At 35.8% G+C, this 16,951-nt stretch overlaps 1 protein-coding gene across 1 annotated transcript in view; it reads right to left on the minus strand.

Moving 5' to 3' along the window:
• LOC306867498 (DNA-directed RNA polymerase, mitochondrial-like) overlaps nt 1–16,732 on the minus strand; it is a 47,042-nt gene extending 30,310 nt beyond the window's left edge. Inside the window, exons 1-8 of the mRNA XM_079413172.1 lie at nt 16,538–16,732; nt 16,054–16,152; nt 14,438–15,267; nt 13,361–13,494; nt 7,311–7,497; nt 3,299–3,448; nt 1,516–1,854; nt 1,180–1,419 (exon numbers count right to left, since the gene is read on the minus strand). Of these exons, the coding sequence (XP_079269298.1) occupies nt 1,180–1,419; nt 1,516–1,854; nt 3,299–3,448; nt 7,311–7,497; nt 13,361–13,494; nt 14,438–15,267; nt 16,054–16,152; nt 16,538–16,679 (2,121 nt within the window). The 5' untranslated portion in view covers nt 16,680–16,732. The remainder of the gene's footprint in view (nt 1–1,179; nt 1,420–1,515; nt 1,855–3,298; nt 3,449–7,310; nt 7,498–13,360; nt 13,495–14,437; nt 15,268–16,053; nt 16,153–16,537) is intronic.
• Between the last annotated feature and the right edge of the window lie 219 nt (nt 16,733–16,951).

A 16,951-nucleotide genomic window follows, 5' to 3' on the forward strand; every position in this document is an offset into this window, starting at 1 on the left:
AAGCTCAGCGGAGGAAAGGGACTTACGTTTCGGGTCTTTGAAGCCCACAGTGCATGCCGAGAACCAGGGCAGAAACGTTGGGAAAGATTTGAGGACAAAAGGAAACTCTCCCAGTCTTTTTGGGCTCTTCCTCCCCCTTTTTGCAATCCCTCGGCGGTTAATCAAACAGCCAATTAAGAGGACAGTAAAAAAGAGATTAGTTTCACCACAATCCGTCTTCCTCCGCTGGCTCACGATCACTCGCACAGGAAAAATTATTCCATAATTCATGAAAACATGCATGTCCATGAGAGCTTTTAGATGGGGAACGGACGGTTTATGACATGACTTTTAATGGACAGTCATTTGACTGTCTAGCCATGAACAGCCTTCTGTATGGAAGCAAAAACACTTCAGGGACGTGCAGAATTTTAACTAGTACGACTTCGGGCCGTATTTTAATGACCTAAGCGCATGTTCTGAAGCGCAAGGAGCAGGTGCACTTTGGGCGTGTCCGAATCCACTTTTGCTAGTTTAACAACAGGAAAAACGGTTGGCGCGCCCGGCACACGGTCTAAAAGGGTTGTCTCTATTCTCTTAATGAGTAATGGATGTGTTTTGGGCATAACGTGCAATAAACCAATCAGAGTCTCCCATTCCCTTTAAGAGCCAGTTGCGCTCGCGCCATGGCGGATTCGCTATTTACACGGCAGAATTTGCAAGCGCAAAGACCGAACATGTCTCCAGAGAGGAAACGGAGCTGTTCGCGCGTGAGCAAATAGATAGGCTAATTCTGATACATGCAACCCTGTGTGTATAATAAGCAGAGTGAAAGGACGTTGTAGACCCACCTACAGGCGCATATTACTAACGCACTCTTTAAATAAAAATAAATACTGCGCCATTAACTTTAGACCAGGTTTTAGTTGGTCAACGGTACAGTCTATTTCACTTGCCTCAAAAGAGCAATGCACCTGAACACACCTCATTTTCAGAACAGCATGCCAATGGGTGCACAAATGGGCACAATAAATGCATTTAGTAAATGCATTTACTATTTAAACACCGTGGCGCAGGACATGAAAATGATCATTGCGTCGGGCTGAAACTAGTAAAAAACTCTTGCGTCGTGCCTGGCGCCGCATTGCACTGGGTGTATGATGATAGGGCCCTAGAGTCTAGCTGGTCTCCACCTCTTACCTTATGATTGCTGCGGAATGTGTACATGTGGTAAAGGACAGAGATGAGCTTCTTCTCTTGAGCGTGATTGAGGATGTTGCTCCAAATTTTGAGCTCACGAACCATCAGGTCAACCAGGAAGCTGCCTAGCTGCACCATCAGAACCATCGGCCAAGGGGTGTCGTCACTTAAAAGAGAGGGGCCGCTGCACCTCTGCATCTCAAGACTCACCCAACACTCCCGTGGCAGCATGCCGTTGGTCTGTGATGAAACAGGAGGTGATATATAATGTAAAAGCCAATTTGAACATTTGATTCTAAACTGAAGGTGTTAGATCTGGTCAACCAAAGCTTGTACCTCAGTGTCGTTCGCCAGGAGCTCAGAATACGAGTTGTAGATACTCCCAAGCTTCTCGATCATCTCACTGTGGCTCTTCTGCCGGATGGAGTACAAGTTGTAGACACGGTTTCCCATCTCCTCCGCCATGATAAGCAAAGATTCACCGCTGGGTGACAGTTTGTCTAAACCCTGAAGCATGATGTTCACGTAATCCTGATCATCCAGGATACACAGGTATGGGTATATGCAAGTACTCCAGGACTTCTGGCTGTTGCTGGATAATATCCGTTTCTTTTCCTTCAGTGTCTGGAGGAGAACTTTCTCCCAGTGTTTGCGCTGTGTTGCTAGTAATTCTCTCTATAAAAATATAAATGTATTTGGTCACATTTTAAGGTCCAATTCTCACTATTAACAAACTATTAGCCACAACTCAATAAACTCCTAATTTACTGCTTATTAATAGTTAGTAAGGTAGTTTAACTAAGTTTAGGTAGGATTAGGGATGTAGAATATGGTCATGCAAAATATATGCTTTATAAGTACTAAATGAACAGCAAATCTGTTAATAAAAGGCATGCTAGTGAGAAGTGGTCCTTATATTAAAGTGTTACCATGCATTTTTTTTTTCTTTCAGAACTCAATATGTGCAACAATATAGCAATGGCGATGAAGACAATACATTTACTTCAATGAAGAGGCCAAATTTACTTCAGCACAACAAAAATCATGATGGACACTAACAGTTATACAGTTTTATATACTTTTGTTAAGGCTTTTTTCCCACCCAAAAAATACTATAAAATACTGAAATATTAACTTAAAATCTCATGGGGACTTAGTAAATATTTTAGGAGTTTAGCTGACAAAAAAGTTTGGGAATCCCTGATATAATACACTACTTTTCCCCATTACAGTAACATACTGAGAATTTGGGGAGAGGATGTGCTTAATTGTCATGAAAATAAAGTATCTTAATGCTCCTAAAATAGGCTTCATTATCATTTCATTACAGGCTTCAAATTACAAATTATATATTTTTTCCTTTGGATTTTAGGATGAAATGTGACATTTCTGGACAGTGTTCATGAGATTCACTCAGCTACCATTTGTGGCCTTTACGTCACGTCACATTCTCCTCTCAAGCAGCCTGTGGCTTTAAAAAAATAAAATCTCATATAAATGTAGATGTGAATTTTTTGCATGACACAAATCGGGTTCGGGAACACAGACAGTGGTGCAAATGGATTTAGCCAATGGATCATAGCTTAGGTGCAAATCTGGATCCTAAAAAAATATAACGTGTTAACTATTGATAGGAAAAATCACCTACACGCGTGTATGTGATTTTGAAAGTCCTCTTTATGGTAGTTTGCTATGTTTGGGGATTCCCACTGTGCTTGTTTCAGAGAAACCAGTCATAGCAATATTAATTCTGGCCCATAAACAGACATAAATAATTTGGAGTAGGGGAAAGTGGGGTGAGCTTTGCCACTTTTGATTTATGCTGCCCTCTACGCCAAGAGCAATAAAGTAAAAACTAATATTCCTTATAAAAAACTTGTTTCCAACTAGGAGAAAGTTCAATCATTGTGGAATACGAGAAAACAATCTACATTCCATTCAAATTCCCATCCCATATTTTATAGCATATTATTCAATTTTACATAAAGATGTAATTTTAACATTGTGAGGACATTTAATTACATTATTTACTCTATCTGTACCATTTCTCAGCACTGACACATCTTACCCCGAAGCTGGATTTTTAAAAAATCAAATCAGACAGGTTGTGGTTTCATACCATTTTGGCCATATTTTCGGTGACAGGCTTTAAGGTCTCCACAGAGTCAATAGTGATGGTAGTGGCCTTCTCCATACCCAGCTGAAGACTGAACCTGTCACGCAGTTCTTTCAGGCTGAAGTCCAGTTTAGGATATGTGGCACCTTCCCTCTGAAACACACAAGATGGGAATCAAGTCAGTAAAACCATAAATTAAATGCAAATCAAATGCACTTTGCTGCTTAGTTTATTAAAAAGAGAATTACTATCTGATATTCAAATATGTCTCTATTACCTTTTACTTTATTTATTTATTTATTAGTAACTATTTTATTAGTATATTTTATTTATGCTGAATTTCCAATGTAAAAGTTTAATTAATTTTAAACTTCTACGTTTTTAACATTTTTTAAATTGTCCTAAATTGAACTGACAGTTCTACTTTTAACAATAACTGATTGCATAACATTATAACATTTGCTTTGCTATTTTTATATTTATTAGTAACAACTGTATTAGTATAATTTATAATTGCTGACTTTACAATGCATAACTTAATTTTTTTGACAGTTTCTTAATTAATTGTACTAAATTACTGTTGTAAACTGACAGCCTTAATAATATTAACATACTAAGCATTATCCTTTCCTTCAAATGCAAACGAGTAATTTTTATAACATATTTTTAGGATTAACTAATAAATAAATGTGTTAAACCAACAATCCTATTATATTAAGCAATTGCATAATATTATAACATCCTGACACAATCCTTATGTGTGTACAATATCATAAGAGAGCTCAAGACGACCCGCTAAATAATGAGCCATGAGAATCTCTCATCGCCGGAGGCTCTAAGTTGAATATTGCTGGCTCCTTATAACTGGATATGAAGGCTGAGAGGGTTTAAATCTCATTAGGATAAACATAAAAAACAACCATTCATTTGACTGCCAATTATGGAGACTATTTACCTCACAGGCTGCAGACTTTGTTATGAGGCCCGATCGAAAGAAGCCACTGCACTTTATGGCCCAATTAAAGAACCAAACATCATTACACTTATGTGCACTTATATATTTAAAAGAACCAAGAAAACAAGCCATCTAAAATAACCATACGAATATGGTCAAATGTATTTATTCTGTCTCGTAACTTCCACGTACGGCCAATTAAAATCCAATGAGGTTGAACAGTACCACTCTTGTGGGTCTGGCCGGCAGCCAAATGTGCGACTGCATAAAATACGAACTGTAAATACGGCATATATTATAGCAACAGCTTACTAAGTGGTGCAGAGACCGTGTTAATGTGGGCTGTACGTTGACGTGCAGTCATTTATTATTCGAAGGGAGGCATTGGTGGCCAGCACAGATATCTGGGAATTATCGCCAAACACATCATGGAAGGGCTAGGACAGAACAAGTCAACCGGAGCGTTAATACTCGCAAGGAGAGAGCTAAATCTGTCCTCAACAGAGATCACATGGACACCGGCCAAAGCAAGCACAAAGGTTGTGGAGGGATAAATCATGCCCACGGCGATGACTACTACAGCCCGGCCAGGCAGAACACAAGATGCAGTGTTGTGTACGGCTCGGCAGAGGCTCATATTTCCACAAAGCCACAAGCCTGACAAGGAGAAGCACGTGTGGTGACCTCGGTGTTAGGGATGTGTCGTCCCAGTCTTCAATACTTTATTGAGGTTGTGCGAATAAAGGATGCATTGGGAGGCAAGAAATGCCATTTATGGCAATGAGGCAACATCTCAAACTATCTAAACTTAGTGCACAAAACATGACTTTGAAGTCAAAGACATATTTCGAGAATCGTAAAAAGAGGTAAACGGGATGAATTGGTGGCATTTCCTCACTTACTACTCAATGACGGCCAATTAATTGCCTTGATGAAACTTTGTGACTTTTGATGGCGACAGTGGCCATTATTTTTTTTCTCAAGGCAAAACTTTTTTTTAGAATATTTGCTTGCCATGAGCTAATCTGACCATGAACTGAAATTTGTCACTGGTCAACATTGTCAATCATTAAAATAGTGCTCTAAATTCTAAAATAAACAAATAATCACAAAAAAAACCCCCTAATAATAATAAAAAAAAAAAAAACAATTACAAAAAACAAAAGCAACACACACACACACAATAAAATAAAATGTCAGAAAACTTCTGCAAAAAGTATATTTAAACATAAATTTAGCTATGACCTCGTTTTTTGTTAGCAGTGTCAATCATTACAATAGTACTATGAATATCGTATGGTCTGGAGTGAGATCACAGTTTTGTTTTCGCTTTTATCAGGACAATAATCATAAATAAAATAAGAATAAGATAAAATAACATAACTACAAAACATAAATAAAAACAAACAAACAAAAAAACAATAAAACAAAGCACAAGAAAGCAAAACAAAGCAAACAAACAAAACAATTCTAACAAAAAGCTAAGCTAAGCTAATATTGTTTTGTTTTGACAGTTTTGTTTTGGCTTTTATCAGGACAACAATCATAAATGAAAAAGGAATAAAAATAACTACAGAAAATAGGCCTAAATAAATAAAAAACAAACAAAACACAATAAAACAAAGCAAATAATAATTTTAAAAAAAGCTAAGTAAAACAAAAAGCAAATTCTAACAAACGCTAAGCAAAAAAACAAACACATCACACAAGAAAACTTCTGCCAGCAACATGTTTAGAAGTAAATCTAGTCTGTTGGGCATCTCTGAAAAGTTGCTAACAGAGTTTCTTTACTCCTTTGTGCTGTGAGTTGCAGCATTTTCATCTCGCATTTCGACCTTCACATGACACAGTTCTTCTATATTTTCCAGGAAAGTTTCCATTCAAGGTGTTAGGCAGCGGGGTGTGGGTTACAAATGGGCTCATGTGCACCTGCGGTAATGAATCAGTTGGGGAAAAAGAGGGGATGGCGGGGAATTGGTTTTGGGGCAGACTGGCCCAATAACACCCCCCCCAGTGTGGCCAAAAATAGAGCGGGCACCTCTGTTTGAAGGAATTATATAGCAGATTACAGCTGACATGGTAGTGAAACTCGTCATTTTGACACACAAGACAAGTTCAGGCAGGTCTTTTAATGCTGACAGAGAAGACAGGTATATAGTTTTATGAAAAGCACCACCTGTTTTATGGTACCAACCTCCACTTCAAATCCAATTTAGCAGTGCAATTAACCTGTTTTACAACCAGTTCACTAACAATTCGCAATGAAGGTTTAATGCAAATGGTCATATCTATATTTGAAAAACCCAAACGTGAAGAAAAAGGACAACAAAGTCTTTTATGGGTAGTAAAATATGTATAGTCAAGGGTGTTGTAACAGCATAAACACTGTATAGCTCCGTTCAAAAAATTCAGAACATAAATTTAAAAACTGAATGAATAAAAATGACAAAAAGTGATAAAGCCTAATAATACAATATAATAAAGTAAATATGATTATAAAAAGTATAAATATGATATATAACATGATGAGGACTGTGAATTAAAAAATACATGTATTTTTATAGTATCTTTCAAAAGTTTGGTATTTTTTTTTATTAATATATGTTTATGTAGCAAGGAAACATTAAATTGATCAAAAGCAAAATATCTATTCCTATTTCATATAAATGCAGTTACATTTTTAATTTTTTATTTTAACTTTCTACTCAAATCCTGAAAAAAACAACATAAAATTGTTTTCAACATTGATAATCACATTAAATGGTTCTTGAGCAGCAAATCGGCATATTAAAATGATTTCTGAAGGATCATGTGACACTGAAGACTGAAAATTCAGCTTTGCCATCACAGGAATAAATTACATTTCAAAATATATTCAAATACAAAATATGTTAAATTGTAATAATCTCACAAGTTTCACAATATCACTGTTTTTATCATATTTTGATTAAATAAATGCAGGCATGGTGAGAATAAGGTATATTTTTTAAAAACATAAATACTACTTATCCCAAACTTTTGAAGAGTAATATAACGTAACGTAATGTAATGTAATGGTACCTCAGCATAAAACTGTTTCACCAATGGCAGGGAACAGACAGGCTGATCTTTGGATTCACTGGGTTGGTATTCAGGAAGTACCAAACGGACGGCCCTCAGAACCATTTCTCTTTCGTCCTTTTTAAACACACACTGTCTGAACACATCATCCACGGACAGGCCGTCCACTTCCATCTGCTGCAGACACCTGTGTGGAACAGAAAAGAGATGATTATATTTCACAATAACATCTAATACCAGATAAATATGGTCTTGTTTGTTCAAGTTCATTGCAATTGTGGACTAAATTCCCAGATGAAATAGTTTTTTTTTAAATTAATGCAAAGGTGGATGGGAAAGGCCTTATAATGAGAAAACTTCCACGACCGCAGCACCTGGGCTCATAGCGCTGAGACTGGGTGTCGGAGTGGAATATCAAATATTTGCATTGACACGGAGCGCCTTCGAACAGAACGTTCTGCTCCCTCTGGAAGTGGGTGTCAGATAGGCCACTGCCATATGTCCAAGAATTACAAGGCCGTGTTTATTCGAACAGAAAAAGTGTGAATAAAGTCAGAGCCCTACGCAGCTGGACTGCTCACTGTTGATGTAGAGTTTTTTTTCCTGTCGTGGACAGAATACAAATTACAGCACTGTGGAAGAGAGAATGAGAGTCTGTGCCAGAGAGAATAAGGAAGGAATAGTTGACGACAGACTACCAAAATAATTGAAAAAAAAAAAAAAGTTCAATTTGCTGAACATTTACTCACCTTTAGGCCATCTGAGATATAGATGAGTTTGTTTCTTCATCAGAACAGATTTGTAGAAATTTAGCATTACATCACTTGGATCAGCTCACCAATGGATCCTCTGCAGTGAATGGGTGCCGTCAAAATGAGAGCCCAAACAGCTGATAAAAAAGTAATCCATACAACTTGAATTAACTTGTGAAGTGAAAATCCATCATTAAGGAGCTTTAACTTCAAACTATCGCTTCTGACAGAAATATGAGTTTATAATCCATAATAACGTTTCCTCAAGTGAAAAGGTCCATCATCTGTTGTCCTCTCATATCAAAATCCACCAACACACTTGTTTAGAACTGTTTTTGCTTATAAATTGTAGTTGATCTGTGCATATTTCTCTCCTGATTCAGACGAGACGACTCTTACTCTAGAGGAAGCAATATTATGGATTATGGACTTCTGGCCGGTAGCAACAGTTTGAAGTAAAAGATGACTTAATGATAGATTTTTATTAAAGACATTCATCATTTTGCTTCACAAGATGGTAACTGATGGACTGGAGTTGTGTGGATTACTTGTGGATTATTGTGATGTTTTTATCAGCTGTTTGGACCAGAGTATGTGAGCGGAGCGGTGGGATTTTGACTGGAGCGAGGAGCGGATTTTTTCAAAGTCGGAGCATCGTGGTTTTCACTCGGTCCAAGAGCGCTCCACCACCACACTCCATCACGAGTACAATTCATGCCAACGGCCTGTAGTTTAACTGCATATTTAGCAAGAATTCACATGTTAAACATATTTAGCTAGCTTGATAGCGAAGGATCACTCAAATCAGAAAGAATGTGAAGGCTATGATGACGGCAACGGACATGAGCAGGAAATTAGTTCTCAAAGAATTTGTTTGTTCTTTCTAGATACTGAATATTTTCAGCTGAAAGCATGATTTAAACAAGTACTACAACACATATTCACATGCAATCGCTCTCTCAATAATACAATCAAACCAATGTACTCTTACAGTGCTACTTCATCTGTATCCGATTTGGAATGAGCAGAAATATCTAAGAAATGCATCTATCTGTAGGTAAAATAACTGACGAAAACGTAGTTATTTTCAACACAAACAAAAAGTAGCAGTTATACCTTTAAATGCTGACAACCATGTTGTTAGCTTGTTATGTGGTTGGAAAAAAGTTTGCACACTAGTGTTCCAATAAGTCACTTTGAAACTCTGCTGTTATTTTATTTATTAATATATGTTATGAACAGAACTGTGAGATTTCAAACATACTGAAATACATTAGACACAGAGCGGCGTTTCTGATATCAGTGAGCGAGGCGTGGAGCGGGAGCAGGAAATGGTGAACCCGGAGCGGAGCTGGAGCGGAGTGATTATTGAATGCGTGGAGCGCGGAGGAGAAATTGTTGACGCTCCTCTCCGCTCACATACTCTGGTTTGGACTCTCATTCTGACGGCACCCATTCACTGTAAGAGGATTCATTGGTGAGCAAGTGATGTAATGCTAAATTTCTCCAAATCTGTTCTGGTGAAGAAAAAAAAATCATCTACATCTGGGATGGCCTGAGGGCGAGTAAATTTTCAGCAAATTCTCATTACTGGGTGAACTATTCCTTTAAGCAACAGCCCAAGCACCTATTAAATACATAATTCAGAACTGTAATGCAAACCTGGAACTACTTATTCAACATTAACGACACCTTAGAAAGTCTATCAACCAATCAGAATCATGAATTCAACAGTGCTGTGGTTTAAGCACATTTATTCTGTAAGGTCTGCAACCGGCTGAGATATTGTACATGGCCAGGAGGCTGCAGGACAGACTGGGTTATTCCTAAAGAATGCAGTGATGGTTTCCAAAGCAACAGGCTTCTTTAGGAGTGAAGTGCATAGATGATGCATCATCAGTGCCCTCTAGTGGGAGCACAGTGAGTAGATGAAGCCACAGAGGGCAACGTGAGGCCTTGAGAAAGACAGGCCTTTACCCTTTTCTTGTGCGTGACAGAGTAGCAATTGCATCATTACCTCCTGAGGGTTGCATTCAATACTCTTAAATGTTAAACCCTCAGCTGATGCAAATACAATTAGGAGAGGCGGAAAAATCTATATCAGGGTAATCCTGAAGCATTCTTTTAAGGCTTATCTCTTTTTGGGGACAAAAAAAGCTGATAAATATAGAGGTTGGTGAGAGTTGGGCTTTCTGTACAGTGTTCAAAGTGCTGCTTTCGTTCCATTTGCCAAACGAATGTATATGCATTTGGCCGAGAACTAAGTGGAGTAAACCTTACAATAGGCAGCATATTTAATTTAATTTCAAATTGCTCAAAAATATCAGCACCAATAACTGTTTGATATTGAATATAATAAACATTCAATATCGACCAACTATATAAATATATATTTAATTGTATATGTTCATTTCCAGATTTTTGCATTTATCTAACACTCATTCGAAGTTTATCATTAAAACACTAATAATTTAATAACACTTAAATGTATTAAATGTAATCCTTAGCAAATATCAAAATCGATATACATTTTTCATACATTTGGTGTTCTTTTAGTATTATTTATGTATTATTAATATTCTGTATTGGCTATTTTAGTTTAGTTTTCATTTTAAGATCAATATACGCTTTAGTCATTTTTATGTGGTTGTCATAAGTTTTGTTTTTACTTTTTCAAAAAAAAAATTTTGTACAGTATTTCAGTTTTAGGCAATATTTTCTAAGTTTCATTTTTCATTGTAACTATATATTTTATTTCAGCTTTATTTCAATGAAAGAAAATTGTTTTAATAATTTTAATCATTTCGTTAACAACAACAACATTGCTGGTACCTTATCATTTTGTAATGCCTATATGCACTTGTAGCACTTAAAACCAATTCACTTTAGTTTTTACCGTTTTGTTTTTCATTTCAGCAAAATTTTACTGAATTTTAACAGCCATTTATAGGTTGAATGTTTACAAACCAACTCCAAACACATGCGGTGTGAATTCAGATTCAAATGCTTTCAGTGTGAATGGTCAGATTAGGTTTGTGATTCGGGCAAAACACAATGTTTTCATTTTTGCAAACTCCTTCCTACAGTAAACTATGTAACATTCATCGTAATAAAGTGAACGAGTCAGCAATTTCAGACCAATGCCCCTTGTGAGGTCAAGATGTCAAATTTTCCAGGTTTCAATCTATTCCTTCCACACTGAAAGCTCTTAGGATCATGTTGATGCTTACATCACCGGATACTGACTACACTGTTATAGCAATCAAAACAATAGTGTGAACGGCTGGTCCTAAATATCGTGACTTGAAACCAAATGTGCAAAGAGGACGACAATCTTGGACTGCAGTGAAAGATGCAACAACCGTGCCGCATGAGAGCTGAAAGACAAATTGAAACTGTGGCAAGGAGAACAAAGAGAGACAGATGGGTAAAAAATAGGTTCCTCTGGGGTTTGTAGAAAGAAGACTTCCACTGCACAACAGTGTGTTTGTCATCAGCTTACAGTGATCGATCACCCAACCAGCTGCCACAAGCCACCCTGCACCTGTCCCTCTGTGCTATCATTGGGCGGCACCATTTTTGCCTCCGCAGTCACCTTTAGCACTAATCAAATGCAGATGCTTTGCATTAGGCTTCACAGATGCACTTAAAACAGTTACAGTGTGGTAACAAACAAACTGCTAAAGATGGAGCACAAAGGGCACAACTGTCTGATGGATTTAAAACCAACGTGAATCTCATCATTTTAAGATGTTTAGCAGTTGCGTCCCAAATTAAAATATACACTACCGCTCAAAAACATTTTGCAACCATGGGTGATTTATGTTTTTAAAAGAAGCATCTTAAACTTACCAAGTGCATTTATTTGATCAAAAATACAGTAAATCATTTTACAATTTAGCATAGCTATTTTATATTTGATGTATTTTAAAATGTAATTTATTCCTGTGATTTGAAAAGCTGGATTTTTATAAGTTAACTTATGCGCAATAAATATTTATTAGTATTAATAATAATGTTGAAAACAGTTGTGCTGCTTAATATTTCTGTGGAAAATGTGATGCATGTTTTTCAGGATTCTTTGACGAACAAAAACATAAAAAACGTTTGATCCATTTAATACATCTTTGGTCAATAAAAGTATGAATTTCTTTCAAAAAGAACAGCAGTGTAGATATTTTGAAGAATTTTGCCACAGTTTTTGTCTATATACAAGGAAAGTCAATGGGGTCCAAATCAACATCTGAGATATTTTGAGCATTTTGAAACACTAAGACAGGTTTCAAAATATCTTCTTTTGTGTTCCATAGTAGAATGAATTTAAAATCGTATTAATTACTGACTAATTAATCAAATTAATCACAGTTGCATTTGGATTATAAATGTTTGCTGAGAAAACACTCCAAATGAAGACAATTTAATTCAAAGATATTTGATATATATTCTAATATATATTAAAACATACAAAATGTTTAATTAAATATTTTATTATATAATTATATTCAATTAAAAAGGGACAGCCCTAATGACAATTTAATATATGTGACAATGTAAAAGTGAGGCAAGAAACAAAAAAAAAAACAAACACACACACACACACACGAAAATAACAGTTTTTTTGATCTGGCCTCATTCTGTCAAGGAGCCCCTCGTATAAATGCAAGTGAGGAGGTGTTCATCTGCTAAATTCTTCCACCCGGAGATGAGCAGCACACAAAACAAATAGATGACCAGAGAGAAAATGGCGGTCCACTGAGTTAATTCTCTTTCATTTCTATTTTTGGGCACGGTCAAGGCAGGCTCAGAATAATTCTATAGTGCTATGGATGAATAGATCAACTCATGGACGATGAAAAAATATAAAAGCATATATATGAGCGTCATTACGAATTCGCATGTTTATCAATTTAATTTGGATGCTTATAGGGAATCTAAAGAGAATGCAGGAGTCTTTGTTACACATGAATTACTGCATACTGCAACACTGACATCTAGAGAAACAGTCTGGAACTGTCAATCTATTAAACAATGTGACAGTCATATTGTTATTGAATATTTTAACACTCTACAACTGAATGATCGTGTCACCATTGTACATTTCTAACTGTTCCAAAAGCCCTTCTGGGTCATATTTCACCCTCCCCCAAAAAAAAAAAAAAATTTTTTTTTTTATCTTGGAGCAAAAAATTACCACTTAAGAAACCTCCTCCTTGCAACCTAGAGATGCAACATCTGTTGGATTCACCTACTGTATGTGATTGGAATACACTGAAGTACATAAATTAAGCAAGTGTTTACCTTTTAATAATCCATGTTTGACACTCAGGCATGCGGCCCATGCACTCCAGAGCAGCGCTGTAAGACGCAACGTTGGGTTTCAGACCTGCTTCTTCAATCAGAACGAACAAGCGACGAATATGACTGAAGGAACCCTGCAAAGCACAGTTAAAAATGGCTTTAAATAGAGCATTACAGAACAATACCGCAAAAGTATAAACTGGAACAAGCAAGAAAAACACTCAAATAAATGCTAAAACAATTTTTAAATGTAAAATTATAAAACATGTAAAACTGAAGGGAAAGGAACAAGCAAAATACTGAAAAATCCTAAAAAAAAATTAAATACTTAAATTTAAGACTAAAAAAGGTAATAGAAAAATCAGTACACTAAAAATTATTGAGCAACTATAATAATAATAATAATAAAGTAAAAGGAAAAATATAAAATTTAAGACAAAAAAAAAAGAACAGGCAAAATGTAAAAAAATGAAAAGTACCTTTTTGTTAAATATTTGAATACAATATGTTTAAGAGATACTGGACTCTGACATAAATAGCATTCAAAAGTTTGGAATGATTTTTTTTTGTATATATATATATAAATTAACACTTTCATGACAGTTACGAATTATAAATGCTGTTCTTTTGAAATTTCTATTCATCACATAATTAAAAAAAAAAAGAAAAAAAGTCACACTTCATGAAAACATTAAGCAGCACAACTGTTTTTAAGATTGAGAATAAGAAGAAATGTCTCCAAATATCAGAATGAATTCGGAAGGATCATGTAGCACTGAAGACTAAAGTAATGTCTGCTGAAAATTTAGCATTGCTACTACAGGAATAAATGATATTTTATAATTTATTTAAAAAAACAGCTATTTAAATGTGTAATATTTCTGCAGTATTACTTTTTTAAATATTTTTTATCAAAAATGTGTAAAAAGAGATGCAAATGGATCATCATTACGATGTTGTATGCACTGACAGTTTCATTTGTTTACTATATTTTAATTTATTTAGTTTTATTTGTTTACTATATTTTTGATTAAAAAATCTTAATATAATGCAAAAAGAGAGATGCTTAATACATACTCTTTTGGCCCACATCCTCATCACAATGTTGTAGGCGCCGATAGACAAGTGAATTCGTTTGGATAATTGACGGTGATGAGAAAGTAGGCAGCTCTGAGCTCTAGGTACATCGTCGATGAAAACACATGCCTCCAAGTAACAGCGGATTCTGAGCTGAAGATCTCCATAGCGGTTTCCTTCCTTATCCTCCAGAAGCTGTTCAGCTTTCATTACGTTGTCTACATCAAGCTCCTCTGCCTCATCAAATTCTTTATCTGCCAGTTTCTCTTGTGTAGACATCTCAGAAACAGAGTCAACTTCACTGCTGGAGATCTTCTGCACTCCTGGAAACCTGGCGGCTAAACTTTCTGAGACTCTTGATAGCTTCTTTTTAGGCTTTTTTTGCACAGCACTGACTTTGGAGGACTTTGTGGTAGATGCAGAGGCTTTGGAGTCTTCTTTTTTAGTCTTTGTCTCACTTATTTTGCCTGTTGTGATGGTCTTTGTAGATGTACCAGGACGCATGGAACTCCCTTTGCTGTTTTTACCCACGACTGTCTTGTCGTGGATTCTATGTGAAGTTTGTTTTTTGGGATTAATCCACTTTTCACGCTTGAGTTTCTCCATCCAGCGACTTGCGTGAGTTGTGAAAGGCGTGACACCTTCAGCTCCACCTTTTTTTGCAGATGGCCCACTTTTAAGCATTTCTGCTTTTTCTCCCGGCAAGTTCTTTTGACTATTCCCAGATGATGTTTTCTGTATTTTCTGTTGCATTTTGATGATTTGCACCTTTGAATGTTTGATGTCTACAACGGCGTCAGATCGCAGCTGTTCGATTCTGGCCTCCAGAACTGTGAAAATAGAGAAAACTGTAGTGCACATGACAGTATTATACACCTTTATTTTACTTAAAGAATTTCTATTAATGCATATGCATATTAAGTTAAATAATTTTAAGTTAAATTTTTATACGCATCTCACCTGTTTGATTGTTTATATCAGCACATACTGTAAACTACACTATCACCCAGTAATATTTTTAAAGTTGGATATACAAGCACATTCAACTTCACCCACATAAAGCATAAACATCAAAGATGAAAAGGATTTTTCAATCATCAAAGCAATAAAAGTGTAATAGTTTTAAAATTACATTAGCATGTTTCCTTTTGGTTTTGTTTTTAACTCTAAACTACACACTTTACTTACATATATTATGCTTTCTACATATATATAATAAGTTGTAAATTTAATTTGAGTACAGTAAGTATACAATTTCATCTGCATATACATAGCAAATCTTTACATCATTGTAAAATATAAACTATAATATTGTCCAGCTCTAATTTGCTAAATGTGACTATACTGTAGGGCATGAAGATATTAATATAAAATAAACATTATAAAAATTTGTTTTTTCTGTAAAGCTGCTTTGAAAGAGTCTGTTTTGTGAAAAGTGCTGCGTAAATAAAACCGACTTAACTTGCAAGTAAAATCGAAATAAATATTATCCAACCAAAAATCATCCAGCCAATTTGTTCTTCAAAAAAAAAAAAAAAATAATAATAATCAGTTGTTCTCTTATAACATCAATGATTAACATTAGATACACAATCATGAGTGAAAATATACCACACCATCCAACAACTGAGACTGTTCGCAGAATCTTTTCTTCCCGTCTTCCTTCTTAGGGATGGCTGAATAGTGTCGCTGGTAAATTGAAGCCCATGTTTTGTCTGAAAAATGACAGATAAAACGGTGAAAGTTCACCAACTCTACAGTTTGTATTTGGTGCTGGAATACAAAACAAGACATAATATCTAATACAACAAAGAATCCACACAGACATAATCGATCTAGATTAGATATACATCAAAGAAACACCGAAAATGTGCATAAAGAAGTAACAATCATCAAATTGTTTGAAAAGTTGTTCATGTCAGACTGTTATTTATTAAAGCCTCATTAAACATTGAGACAACAAGCCAATGCCTGACTTTTTTCGCAGTGAACATTTCAACGAAATATCCCTGATACAAAAGAAATGACAGACTTAATGTGATTTGAAGGACAAGACAGATGACAGCACGACAGTAAAACTGTTTCATTCCGTTAAGTTACCTTGTATTTGTCTCTCTCCATTACTCCGTATTCTGAGACACTGGTGGCAATAATCGCCATTCAGAAATCTCTGAACACGTCTGTCAACCGCAAAACTGCGAGTTAAAGCCGCTGAATAGGCACACAGTCTCAAAAGTGACATGTTGTTATGATAGTTTTGAAACACCGCGTTATCCGGTGCAGAAGGCCGCCATTTTGTTCAGACCTGACTAGTTGATAGACGATACGAGGAGTTCAGACATCAAAGAGCGACGAGCAGATCGATCAAATTTCATTTTAGGATGAAAATACCTGCTAGTACTGTGCATCACATGTAAGCTGTATTTCATGTAAGATTTAGGAAACAAGGGGAAAATAGGGGCAAGTTGACTTTTTAATATAACTTTAATATAAGCTACAAAACCTTGTTATAGA

This window comes from Barbus barbus (genome assembly GCF_936440315.1).
Source record: "Barbus barbus genome assembly, chromosome: 49".
Taxonomy (NCBI): domain Eukaryota; kingdom Metazoa; phylum Chordata; class Actinopteri; order Cypriniformes; family Cyprinidae; genus Barbus; species Barbus barbus.